Below are 11322 nucleotides of genomic sequence, written 5' to 3' on the forward strand. Positions count from 1 at the left end.
TTCCGGGTCGGACTCCACTTCCGGCTCGGCGGCCGGCGCCGGCCTGGCGCTGCTGCCGATGTTCCTGCCATGTCCACGCTGTTCCCCTCGCTCCTGCCCCGCCTCACCGAGTCCCTCTGGTTCAACCTCGACCGGCCGTGCGTTGACGAGACCGAGCTGCAGCAGCAGGAGCAGCAGCACCAGGCCTGGGTGGGCACCGGGGTGTGGGGAGATGCGGGGCCGGGTATCCGGAGGCCGGGAACGGGTTCGGGGCCGGGGAAGCGGCCTCCGCTCCTCCAGCGGGCACGGCCGCGGTGCTCGTTTCAGTGCAGGGGTGGGGGTTCGCGCGTGTCCCGGCACACGGGGCTCCTCCGGTGCATCGCTCCCCCGCCTGTTCACCGGCCGTGCCCGTGCTTCAGCGTCCTGTGCCGGTACCTGTGCCGGTGCTACATCTGCCTGTACCGGCTCGGGCACCGCTGCTCTCGTGTGCATCATCCGTGTGTCACACTGGCTCCGGCGGGCTGATACCGGAGCTCCCCGTTTGCTGGGGGGGGGTTAATTAATAAGCTGCTGCTGAACCGAGGCTCCCGCATCAGCTCCCAATTAATGAATTAACTAATCTCCCGAGGGAGGCGAGGAGCGATTTCTGATCCTGGTAAGTGACAAGTGTTTGTGCTGTGAGCCTGGTTTGGCGCTACAGTGCCCCTGAGTATGGGGGGAAGAACATCTATTTGATTAAAGTTTAAAAAAAACAAGCAGTAATTAAGTTTTTATAATTAAATAATAAAGTTTAAATCAATTAAAACCCCAGCACTTAGAAGAGGTTCCAAGTCCCTCTGGGTGGGAGGTGCTGACATATTTTAATTGAGCTTTAATTATCTAATGTGGTTGTGCTTATCTGGCTGGTCAGATGTCTCAGATTTGGTTCTTTTTTGATAAAGTGTGGCTCCTCATGCCACACAAGGGGACACCTGGAACCCTCTCAGCCCCAGAGTGGCACTGGGGCCCTGCCTGGAGCCAGGGTGCTCAGGCAGGTGTCCGCAGCTGCTCTTCCCTGCTTGGCTGGGGGCTGCCAGGGAGGCAGCAGGACTCGGGCTGCAATTAGACATGGTCAGGAAGTGACACAAGGCAGCAGCTGAGCCCGAGGGCCCTGTTTGCTGGGGTACCATGGAGCTGTCGGGGTGCTCACCCGCCTCTCTGCCTTCCCCAGCTCCAGAGCATTGCTGAAAAGGACAACAACTTGGTGCCCATAGGAAAGCCAGCATCCGAGGTGGGTGTGTGGGCAGGGAAGTGAGGGGTTGTCACAGGGCTTGAGGGGCAGAGGGGGTTGCTGGAGCTGTTATGTCCACAGCACTATGATGAGGAGGAGGAGGAGGATGACGAAGATGATGAAGACAGCGAAGAGGACTCAGAAGACGATGAGGACATGCAGGATATGGATGAGATGAATGATTATAATGAGTCTCCTGATGATGGGGAGATCAATGAGGTAAGTAGTGTGAGACCCTGAGTATGAGCTCCAGGGGCTGTCTTCTCTCCTTCCCTCCCTCTGTTGGGTTCTCGCTCTGGTGCGAGATCTCAAACCTCTTTCTTTCCCAGGTGGACATGGAGGGGACAGAGCAGGATCAGGACCAGTGGATGATCTGATTCTGCCACAACCACACCAAACTGGAGGCTGGGGGAGAGCCTTTGCCCCTCACGGCTCTGGGGGACAGTTCAGTGAAGCTCCTCCTGCCGTGGGTGCTGTGTGGGGCAGGGGGGTTCTGAGGGGAGATTGCCACCTGACACGTTGGAGCTGACACATCTTTTCTAATAAACTCAGTTTTCAAGAAAACAACCCCAAATCTGGTGTCTGAGGCCACCAGGCCAGGCAGGGGGTGCCACTCAGGCAAGTGCAGGGCTGCCCCCCACCATCCACTGGTGTGCCTGGCAGACCTTCCTGTGCAGTGCAGGCAGGAGCACTACAGGGAATGAGCCCCCTCCTTACCCACTGCGCCCCACCACAGACCACAGCAGCCACTGTGTTTCCTCCAGAGCCCATGTTGAGGCTGAGATGGGGGTTGGGGACCTAGCACCCTGCCAGTAACCATGGCCACCACAAGGCAGGAGCTCCTTGCTTGCTCAGTGGGTGCCGGTGTAGCGCAGCTCGGCGATCCCATCAGGAATGGCGCGGAAGTACTCCAGGCTGGCGCGGTGCACCTTGCTGTGGTACTTGCCGCAGGTCTTGGCGTACTGCAGGAAGTGGGGTGCTCCAGGGAAGAGGACATTATCAGCCAGGATGGTGGCCCCCTCAGCCAGCAGCTGGTGGCTCTCCAGCAGCCGTAGGTCCCGCAGGTAGCAGCGTTTGCAGTGATCCATGAAGACCAAGTTGGCATTCGTCAGGCCGTGCTTCTCCCGCAGGCGGGGTATCACCTCCTCCGAGGGGCCCACGATCAGCTCCACCTGTGCTGCAGGACCCTCAGTTGCTGGGGCAGGGTGTCAGGGTGCCCACCCACCACCCTGCTTCACAGGGTGCTGAGAGGTCCAGATGGGACAGGACCTTTCCATTCCCACATATACTACCCAGCAGGTGCCGCAGTCCCTGCCACAGCAGTCAAGGACCCCCACCCGTCTCCTCCCCAGTTTCGGCTGCAGAGCTGGGCTTTGTCCCAGATCCCGGGTGCTCACCGTCTGCTCACTGAAGCCAGCCAGGCGGATGACCTTCTCGGCCACGGCAGCGTGTCGGGGGTCCCCCTCGATGGTGTAGAGGCGGGCACCTGGGGGCAGCCCCTGTGCCAGCAGCACGGTGCCATAGCCACAGTACGTGCCCAGCTCCAGCACCCGCAGTGGTGCCCGCTCCAACAGCACCCGCTCCACGATCCGCCCTGACGTGGCACGAGCCTCTCAGCACCCCCGCGCCTGTGCCACCCCAGCCCTGGGCAGGGCGAAGGTGCCAAGCGGTTCCCAGTGCCCAGAGGGATGGAGGAAATGCCGCAGCCAGGTCAGTGATGCCACACCAGCAGTGCCGTGGCTGTGCTGGCAGTGCGATGGCCGTGGCAATGGTGCCACAATCATGCCAGTGGTACTATGGCTATATCAACAATGCCACCGCCATGCCAATGGTGCTGGCACCACACCAACACTGTCACAGCCACGTCAGTGGTGTCACGGCCGTGCCAGTGGTGCCATGGCTGAGCCCAGTGCCGTGCCCCACGTGGGGTGAGCACACAAGGGCGGCACTCACCTTTGTCAGGCCCCACACAGCTGAGGTGCTCACAGTGGTAGCACCACTGGTCGAAGGTCTGGAGGATGTGGTGGGGGTCCCCAGGGATGGCGTGGGCCAGCAGGTACTGGAAGGCACGCTGCTCCCGCGAGGTGCCGGTGAGCCGGTCCCGCAGCCAGGCCACCAACACTGCCCGGTACAGCAGCAGCAGGTAGTGCCGGTACCGGATCAGCAGGGTGACAATGAAGGGGAGGAAGGCCAGGGCAATCGCCGGAGACACCATCACAAGCGAGAGAGGCTGTGATTTTTGTACAGTTGCTGAGTTGACTTTGTTAGTTTCCTACTTATCTTGGGAGTTCTGCCAAATGGGAAGTTCTGCACCCTTTGTGTCTACTATCAGTAGCATAAACTTGGGCCTAGGCTTTGAAAATCTACCCTGTGCAGATATTGTTGAAGCACGTGAGTCCTAAACCATAATGAGGCAAATCTATCCCCTCACAGGGGATGCTGTGGTAGGGCATCCTCCCAGGGTGCCAGCTCCCACTCATGGCATGAGTTGGCTGGAAGTACCTCTCCCTGGCTCCAGTGCTGTTGGGCCTGCAGGCCTGGGGCACCCCAGGATGCTGTGGAGGTCCCTGTGCCAGGGCTGGGGAGTTCTGGAGACCCATCTGCCAGAGTCCAGATATTGGGGTCGGCAGGGCTGGCATCCCAGGGGATTGTGCTGCAGTGAGGGGCCTTGTACAGCACAACCCCTTGCACCCCCCTTGGTCCAGCTTTGCTGCTCCCACACCCCACACCCTGCTCCCCACACCCTGCTCAAGCTGTTGGTGGTGCCCAGCCACAGCGACAGGATAGGGCAATGGGGATAGCACCTACCTGTTCCCACACTCCAGGCAGGCAGAGGCAGGCAGTCCTGTGTGGAGTCCTGCTGCCACTCAATTATTGATGGTGTCACCTCAGCTGCAGCTGCTATCGGAGCTCTGGTTACCAGCTCAGTGGGGCTGGCAACGGAGACGGGGCCAGGCTGGGGCTGGGAGGTAGTCCTGGGCTGCACAAGGGGGCCTGGGGCCAATGGTGTGGCTGGGGTCCCAAGACTGGTGTGTAGTACCAGCAGCTGTGGTCCTGATGCTGGAGCTGAGCTCCTGTCACTGGGCACTGAGAACTTGGGGTACTGGAAACGCTGGTCACCAGGAGAATGGGGAGCCAGAAGCACTGGGAGGACTGGGAGGCAGAATCAGTGGACACTGTGGGTCCCAGGACAATGGGGGCACTGGGAGCACTGGGGGTGTGGAGGATTGGAGCACTGGGATCTGTTGTGGTTTAGGAATGGTACTCCCCTGTTCAGTGCCCCCACAGAGACCCTCCAAACCATGCCCATTCTCTCCCTCCCCTGCTTTCCTCTCCCCCTTCCCTCAGTGGCAGGATGGAGAGGAGAACTGGAGGCACAAAAGGTAAAGATCTCTGGTTGAGATAAGAACAATTTACTGGCTAGAAGAAAATGAACAGTAACAACAACAATACTAATGACAGAGGGCACAGGAAAAGAACAGATTCACATGGCAGACCCCCCTCTGACAACAGGTGATACCAGACAGCTCCCTCTGCCAACTTACACGACAGTGAGTTGGCCTATGACAATGACGTGCTCTGTACAAACTTGTGTCACAAGGACTGTGTACACTGGACATTGGGGCCCACAGGGGACTCGGTTATTTGAATCCCTATAGTAGATTCAACCTCCAGCACAGCTAATTCTCTCCAAGATATTGGGTACCTTGCTCCACAGTGTTCCACTTGTCTCAGTGTACTACTTGATCATCCTTGAGAGAATGCCTTTCCCTCACACTTGACAGGAGGTGCCTTCAGAGACTGAGAGTTTCTGTCCTCTTCCTGATGCCCTTGGCAATGTTCACATCCCAGGACAAGGATCCCAGCTGCCTGGCATCACTACCATCCCGTTCCATATCGTGGGCCAGGATATCCCAGCACTGGAGTAGCCAGGTCACTAGGGGCTCATCTAACTGGCAGCTGGAACCTTTTCACACATCTTACAGCTCACCCATGGACATGGACCAGGTGATTTTCTCTGTCCCTGCCTCCTCTTCCTCCTGTCCTAAGGGCCCTGCTTTGCCATCCCTCGCTAACTGAACTGATTTTGTCTTGGATTCCTTCTTCTGTGCAGGGGTGACTGCTCCCAGCAGCACGGGTTGTTTCCCTGGTTCAGCTGCAGTTGGTGTAGCCACGGTGCCTGCTGCTCTGTTTCTTCCTTCTCCTCCCCCAAGGGTGCTGTCTACTGACCACCAGTGTCCAAGAAAGAGTAGCCAGGGCCAAACACACTGAAGTAAGCTGCTCATCTCTGGAGTTGCCACAGCATTCTCCTTGCAAATATTCTGTCACTTTATCAGAGTCCTGTAGTTGTTCAGGGATGAACTCCCAAACTACTGGAGCAGAGAATTTCTCAAAAAATTGGCCAATTTTCTCACACATTCCATACCACTCATGACTATTCCCCCTTGGGACAGGTCTCTGAATGGCCTTCTTGGAAATCTCTGTTCTGCCCCCAAACATGACTCTAAAGAGTGTGGACTGCACAGAGACAGCAGACATAGCAACAAGAACATGCAACATGCTTTCCTTACCATCCAAAGGGAATTCAAAATTCTCAAATGCTGTTGTGATAGGTTTGAAGGAGGGGGGAAAAAAAGGGGGAAATCATCCTTCCCCTGTTCCCCTCACAGGCTGGGTACAGTTATTACCCAAAGGTAGTGCTGAAGTAAGGGCAGGAGAGCAGCACTGAATACACATCCCAGTGTACCCTCATTGCCCTTGATGTTATGATGTCATAAACTCATATCCCACAGTACAACAACAAAGAAATGCCGATCCTTGTCCCTGCTCTGTAAAAGGCCACCCAAAGGAGCATGTACAGGAATACAGGAACAGAGCCAGGGTTAGGTACCATACCCACATGAACCGACCAAGCACCAGTGTGACCAATGGCTCTGGCCCTAATACAGCAAATGCTGAGATGAAGTCTGTTTCCAACCTACTCTGGACAGAGCCATCGTTATCTTAACCCTCAGTGCCCCACGCTGGGTGACAAATAAGAGCAGTTGTGGTTTAGCCCCAGCCAGCAACCAAGCCCAACACATCCACTTCCCCATTAGCAAAGTCAGGGAGAGAATGGGAAGGGTAAAAGCTGGAAAACTCGTGGGTTGACATTAAGATGCATTAATACGGAAAGCAAAGACCACACACACAAGCAAAGCAAAATAAGAATTTAATTCACCACTTTGCATGGGCGAGCAGGTGTTCAGCTGTTCCAGGAGAGTAGGGCCATGTTACAGTTATCTGGGAAGACAAACACCATAACTCCAGACACCCCCCTCTTCCTCAATCTTCCCCCCAGTTTATATTCTGAGCACTGGAAGACCTGGGAACAGGGGACACAGGGGACACTGGGAACACTGGGGGCATGTGGCACACCGGGAGTGCTGGGGGGGCAGGGGGCGGCGCACCGCAAGAGACACGTGACCGCGCGCGGAAGGCCGCGTGACGTAGGCCACGTGCCGTCCTGTCCCACGTGACCCCACGCGCGCCCCCGGCGGCAGGCGCGGCCGTGTGTGTGTGTGTGTGTGTGTGTGTGTGTGTGTGTGTGTGTTCCCCCGCCGCTCACGTGATCGGGGTGACTCGGCGCTCACGTGACCGCGCGCCAGGGCCGTGCCGGAGCCGGGCCCGCACTCGCCATGGGCTGCTGCTACAGCAGCGAAGCTGAGGCCTCCGACCAGGTGGGCCTGGCGCCAGGGGGACATTAGGCCCGCGGCGGGGGTGGCGCCGGGAGGGACGCTCGGCTCCACTCCCGGCTCCCCCGGGGTTGCCCGGTGGCGGGGGGGCAGGCGGTGCGCGTCCCCGGCGGGGCCCGGCCCTTCCCCGCTCCCGGGGCAGTCTGTGAGCGCTGCTCCCACTTGTCATCGCCTTCGTGTCACTCGTTCCTCGCGTGTATCGCGGCACCTCGCGTGTCCCCCTCGTGTGTGGGAGTTGGAGGCGGGGGCTCGGGGGTCGTGCCAGACCCTTCCCCCGTCCCGCTGCGGCTGTAAGTCCAAGGCTTCAAACGGTACTGGCGGGAGCAGCGCCAGCTTCTCCTTCTTGGGACAGCGTGACTGCCACGCAGCTCAGGGGCCAGGGCAGAATTGGGGCTGTCACCTGTCCTGCGAAACTTAATCCATGGGTGCAGCAAGAGCTCGGCTGGGACAGCCTGTCCCAGGGGAGCCCAGCTGCCTCCCACTTGTGTCATGAGAAAGGAAAGAGAAGGGTCTGGGCTAGAGTATTGCAGCAGCATTTCCCAGCAGGAGGAAGGGGAGAGGAAGCTTCTGGCTGGGGAGGAGTTGGAGATGCCACCAACAGTGCGTGTGGAGGAGTGGTTGCACTCCCAGCTCACCATGGGTCACAGGCTGAGCATCCTTTCAGGACAAGACAGACATGGAAGGGCTTGAGCATGTCCAGAGAAGGGAATGGAGCTGGAGAAGAGGCTGGAGCACAAGGAGTGGCTGAGGGAGCTGAGGGGGCTCAGCCTGCGGAAGAGGAGGTTCAGGGTTGACCTTCTAACTCTCCACAACTCCCTGACAGGAGAGTAAAGCCAGGTGGGAGTCTGGCTCTGCTGCCAGGGGACAAACAACAGGACAGGAGGAAAGGGCCACCGGTTGTGTCATGGAAGGTTTAGGTTAGATATTTGGGAAAATTTACCTAAAAGTGTTGTACAAGCCATGGCACAGGCTGTCCAGAACACTGTTAGCGTCCTCACCTCTGGAGGAATTTAAAAGCTGTGTAGACTTGGCACCTGGGGACATGGTTTGGTGGTGGCCTTGGCAGTGCTGGGAGAAAGGTTGGGCTCAGAGGGCTTTTCCAATTTTACTGATTCTGTGAAAGTGTTCTCTTGGGTGTTTGTGCCCATGATCTCTCTACTGGATTCTTGTCACAGCCCCTGTAGCACCATTCAGACAAACCAGAGGATCAAGGGCTGAGCTGCAGCTCCTGGAGTGAGTGGGGCAATGTGCCCTGTGACTCTGGGAAACCCCCACCCCACACAGTCCCTGGGCAATGGCAGGTGGGGTTCCCCTGGCTCAGGTGAGCACCCTGCTATGCCAGGGTGGGCTGCCTGTGGGGCCACAGTAGGTCCTCATTTAACTGTGGGGTTTCATGCAGGTTGATGCTGGCTGCAGGCTCCTGCCTGCAGGATTGGCCTCTCCAGATGTGCTGCCTGATTTCAGCCACACTTGCTGCCTTTGTGGCTGAGGGGGCTTCAGCTGGGAAAAAGCAAAAGAATTGGGCAAAGAGGTGCCTGGCAGAGCTGAGGCTGTTCTGGGTTACACTGGGATGCACAGGGAGCCCTCCTGGCAGGTGAGGGAAGGGTGAGACTCGCCTCATCTCTTGGGGTTAATGGTGCTGGTGTGGGGAAGACAGGGCTGATTTTCCTCTTGCCTTTTGCTCAGGAGGAAGAGACAAAGCGGCTGCTGGAGCCCGCAGCCAGCCCACCCAACAAGGTGCTGAATGGGGCGGAGCAGAGCTACCACAACCTCCCGTCAGCACGCACTGATGAGCAGGCCATGCTGTCCTCCATCCTCGCCAAAACAGCCATGTAAGCCTCAGGCTGTGCCCGTGGGGCAGGCAGCACACCTTGGGGACCAGCGGTGACCCTGGATGTGGCACACAGCTGGGGGGCCTGGCTGTGGGCCCCGCTGATCAGACGTATGTGCTGAGGGGAAGGCAGGAGCTGTGGCAGAGCCCCCCATGGCCCTCTGCCCTCAGACAGCCCCCTGCCTCAGCTTTGAGCCCCATGGGGACGCAGAAACAAGACCCCAGATGTGAGGTAGCCCCTCAGCTGCTGGACTGGAAATAGGGGCAGGGTTTGGATACGAAAGCAAGTTCATGGGGATGTGGAGAGGGGGGCTGTTGAGGCTGCAGCACTGCATCCACTTCTGAGGAGGCTTTTCCTGAAATGGGCACTGGAGGCACTGCCTTCACAGGGGCACTGTGAGAAGAGGGCTGTGTCCAGCCTGGCTGGGAGGGCTTTGGGATGCTCGTAGGCCCCTCTGCTGCCCTGCCTGACATTGGGGAGCTAGTGGCCACTGGTGTGTGTCCAACATGCAGGGCCACAGCAGCCCTGAGTGCTACTTTCCTGTGGGGTGCATGCAATGGGGCTGCGGCAGGGCCCTGGGCAAGCGCCCAGGTCCTCTGTGATCCCAGGGCCCGGTACCAGGGCTCTCAGGACATCTGCCAAGAACACTGTCCTCCCAGTGGTTCCTTTTTTCTCCAGGCGGCTGCATGCCAAGCTCCCTAGAGCCCAGACCGGCCCCCAGCTTCCTGCAGCCTCTGCCTGCCTCTGCCCCAGGACAGCTGTGGGCAAACAGTCCCTGGCATTTCCTTCCTGGCAAACAGCCAGCCACTCCAGCCTGGCACACTTGTGTCCAGCTGGCAGCATTCATTGGGCGAGTTTGGCCCTGAGATGTTTGTTTTGGGGTGCTGGCTGGTGCTGGATTTTGTCTGCCCCAGCCAGAGGATGCTCTGAGATGGGGAGGGAACTCAGGGGGAGCAATGAGCCTCCAGTGGGAGCCACTGTCTTGTCTCTGCAGCAACATCATCGACGTGTCAGCCGCAGATTCCCAGGGCATGGAGCAGCATGAGTACATGGACAGAGCCAGGCAGTACAGGTGAGACCTACACTTCTCCCCTGGGGTGCCTACAGTCCCTTCACACTTGTGTGTGTCCCTGGGCAGGTCCCAGGGGTTTGGGCCTGGGGGACTGAACTCGGCATGTAGAAGGGCTGCGGCATCTCAGAGAGCAGGGTGCAGCCTGCTCAGGGAAGGCCCATGGCAGTGCAGGCAGCAGAGCCCAGGACAAGGGGCTCCTGTGTTCACCCAGCCCTTGGGGCAGATGGTGGGGGGCTGGATGTGACTGCTTCTGCTTGAAAGGTGCTTCTGTGGGAGAGCTGGAAGCTCCCTCATCCTCCTGCTGCAGGGGGTGAAGAGGGCCAGATGCTGGGACTGCAGTACCATTGCTCTCCCTTTCTCGTCTGGGGGTGCAGCACCCATCTTCTGGGTGTCCCCATGTCTTGGCACAGTGCTGATGTTCTCTGCTCTCCCCTCACAGCACACGCCTGGCCATGCTCAGCAACAACCTGACGCACTGGAAGAAGCTCCCACTGCTGCCATCTCTGACTAACCAACCACACCAAGTGCTCGCCAGTGATCCTGTCCCCTTTGCAGACCTGCAGCAGGTGAGCAGGGCTGGGGTGAGCCGTGAGCCCTTGCGATGCTCCCCAGGGACACATCCTCATCCTGGAGGAGCAGTGATGCCCAGAGCCCTGACTGGACTTGTTAGAGCTGGGGGTAAAGCCTAGGTCAGGTTTAAGGCCTTGTTAGAGGCGGGAGCAAAGCCCAGGACGGGCTTAGGAACTCGTCAGGGCCAGAGGCTAACCACCTGCGACAGTTTCTTTGGGATAACCGTGAGTTTCCGTAGCCACCGGTGACACAGCCATGTCCTCGTGCCTGCAGGTGTCCCGGATAGCTGCCTACGCCTCCAGTGCGCTCTCACAGATCCGTGTCGACGCCAAAGAAGAACTGGTTGTACAGTTTGGCATTCCCTGAATCTGCCCCCACCACCGCTCATTCACCGCTTTGGGTTGTTTTTATTTGTTCCCCATTTTTTTTCTCTTTATATCCCTTCTCTCCCCATGCTGCTGCCACAGAACTTGGACAGATACCCTGTTTCCTACTAAATGCCAAGGCGCCCATCATTGGCACGTCGAGCCCACCTGCATTGCTTGAGGCTTTCTCTTCCTCGTGGGTGGGTGTGCATGGGGAGGAGGCTGTGTCAGCTGGACACTGCCTTGCACAGGGATGGGCACAAAGGGAACAGCAAGCAGGTCCTTGTGGTGCTGGGTCAGCACCGTTTGCCAGGTCACCAGGATGGGTGGGCTGGAGCCAGGAAGATATGATGCTCTGCGTGGGGCCTGGTGGCTCCAACACCATCCCTTCTCCTTTTTACATGTTTAGACCTTTATTTTGGTGGTTTGTTTTTGGTTTTTTTTTTTTTTTTAATTACTATTATTTTTTGCCACAGTAGATAAAGCCACGTTCATCCAA

General features: G+C 58.1%; 3 protein-coding genes across 4 annotated transcripts; 2 read left to right on the forward strand and 1 right to left on the reverse strand.

Annotated features, from left to right (window-relative positions):
- Positions 1 to 12: 12 nt before the first annotated feature.
- Positions 13 to 1816, forward strand: ANAPC15 (anaphase promoting complex subunit 15). Its single transcript, XM_005524136.3, has 4 exons — positions 13 to 189; positions 1190 to 1249; positions 1331 to 1468; positions 1579 to 1816. Exons 1-4 carry the CDS (start codon positions 70 to 72, stop codon positions 1624 to 1626), a joined length of 366 nt encoding a protein of 121 aa, XP_005524193.1. The 5' UTR covers positions 13 to 69; the 3' UTR covers positions 1627 to 1816.
- A 101-nt stretch (positions 1817 to 1917) lies between these two features.
- TOMT (transmembrane O-methyltransferase) lies at positions 1918 to 4192 on the reverse strand. Its single transcript, XM_005524134.2, has 4 exons — positions 4058 to 4192; positions 3219 to 3479; positions 2647 to 2859; positions 1918 to 2421 (listed from the first exon to the last, which is right to left on the reverse strand). The coding sequence occupies exons 2-4, from the start codon at positions 3462 to 3464 to the stop codon at positions 2101 to 2103; spliced, it is 780 nt and encodes a 259-aa protein (XP_005524191.1). The 5' UTR covers positions 3465 to 3479; positions 4058 to 4192; the 3' UTR covers positions 1918 to 2100.
- Positions 4193 to 6757: 2565 nt separating this feature from the next.
- LAMTOR1 (late endosomal/lysosomal adaptor, MAPK and MTOR activator 1) lies at positions 6758 to 11322 on the forward strand. Of its 2 annotated transcripts, XM_014253634.2 has the most exons (6): positions 6797 to 6969; positions 8384 to 8578; positions 8671 to 8816; positions 9811 to 9888; positions 10328 to 10454; positions 10732 to 11322. In XM_014253634.2, exons 2-6 carry the CDS (start codon positions 8555 to 8557, stop codon positions 10822 to 10824), a joined length of 468 nt encoding a protein of 155 aa, XP_014109109.1. In that variant the 5' UTR covers positions 6797 to 6969; positions 8384 to 8554; the 3' UTR covers positions 10825 to 11322. The 2 variants fall into 2 exon arrangements, with proteins under 2 accessions (XP_005524188.1, XP_014109109.1); XM_005524131.3 differs by lacking the exon at positions 8384 to 8578 and having other exon boundaries at positions 6758 to 6969.

Source organism: Pseudopodoces humilis, chromosome 2, assembly GCF_049639895.1.
Source record: "Pseudopodoces humilis isolate 2021_Gansu_Grassland_sample_001 chromosome 2, ASM4963989v1, whole genome shotgun sequence".
Lineage (NCBI taxonomy): Eukaryota > Metazoa > Chordata > Aves > Passeriformes > Paridae > Pseudopodoces > Pseudopodoces humilis.

What these genes read in the sequence shown, in the direction of transcription:
- TOMT (XM_005524134.2), bottom strand. Translation starts at nt 3,464, where the DNA reads ATGGTGTCTCCGGCGATTGCCCTGGCCTTCCTCCCCTTCATTGTCACC. An exon ending in ACTGTGAGCACCTCAGCTGT is followed by an intron (nt 2,860 to 3,218) that starts GTGGGGCCTGAC and finishes GGGTGCTGAGAG; the next exon opens with GCTCGTGCCACGTCAGGGCG. An exon ending in CTGGCTTCAGTGAGCAGACG is followed by an intron (nt 2,422 to 2,646) that starts GTGAGCACCCGG and finishes CCTGCAGCACAG; the next exon opens with GTGGAGCTGATCGTGGGCCC.
- LAMTOR1 (XM_005524131.3), top strand. Translation starts at nt 6,928, where the DNA reads ATGGGCTGCTGCTACAGCAGCGAAGCTGAGGCCTCCGACCAG. An exon ending in GACAGAGCCAGGCAGTACAG is followed by an intron (nt 9,889 to 10,327) that starts GTGAGACCTACA and finishes CTCCCCTCACAG; the next exon opens with CACACGCCTGGCCATGCTCA. An exon ending in CCTTTGCAGACCTGCAGCAG is followed by an intron (nt 10,455 to 10,731) that starts GTGAGCAGGGCT and finishes TCGTGCCTGCAG; the next exon opens with GTGTCCCGGATAGCTGCCTA.
- ANAPC15 (XM_005524136.3), top strand. Translation starts at nt 70, where the DNA reads ATGTCCACGCTGTTCCCCTCGCTCCTGCCCCGCCTCACCGAGTCCCTC. An exon ending in AGCAGCAGCACCAGGCCTGG is followed by an intron (nt 190 to 1,189) that starts GTGGGCACCGGG and finishes TGCCTTCCCCAG; the next exon opens with CTCCAGAGCATTGCTGAAAA. An exon ending in ATGATGGGGAGATCAATGAG is followed by an intron (nt 1,469 to 1,578) that starts GTAAGTAGTGTG and finishes TTTCTTTCCCAG; the next exon opens with GTGGACATGGAGGGGACAGA.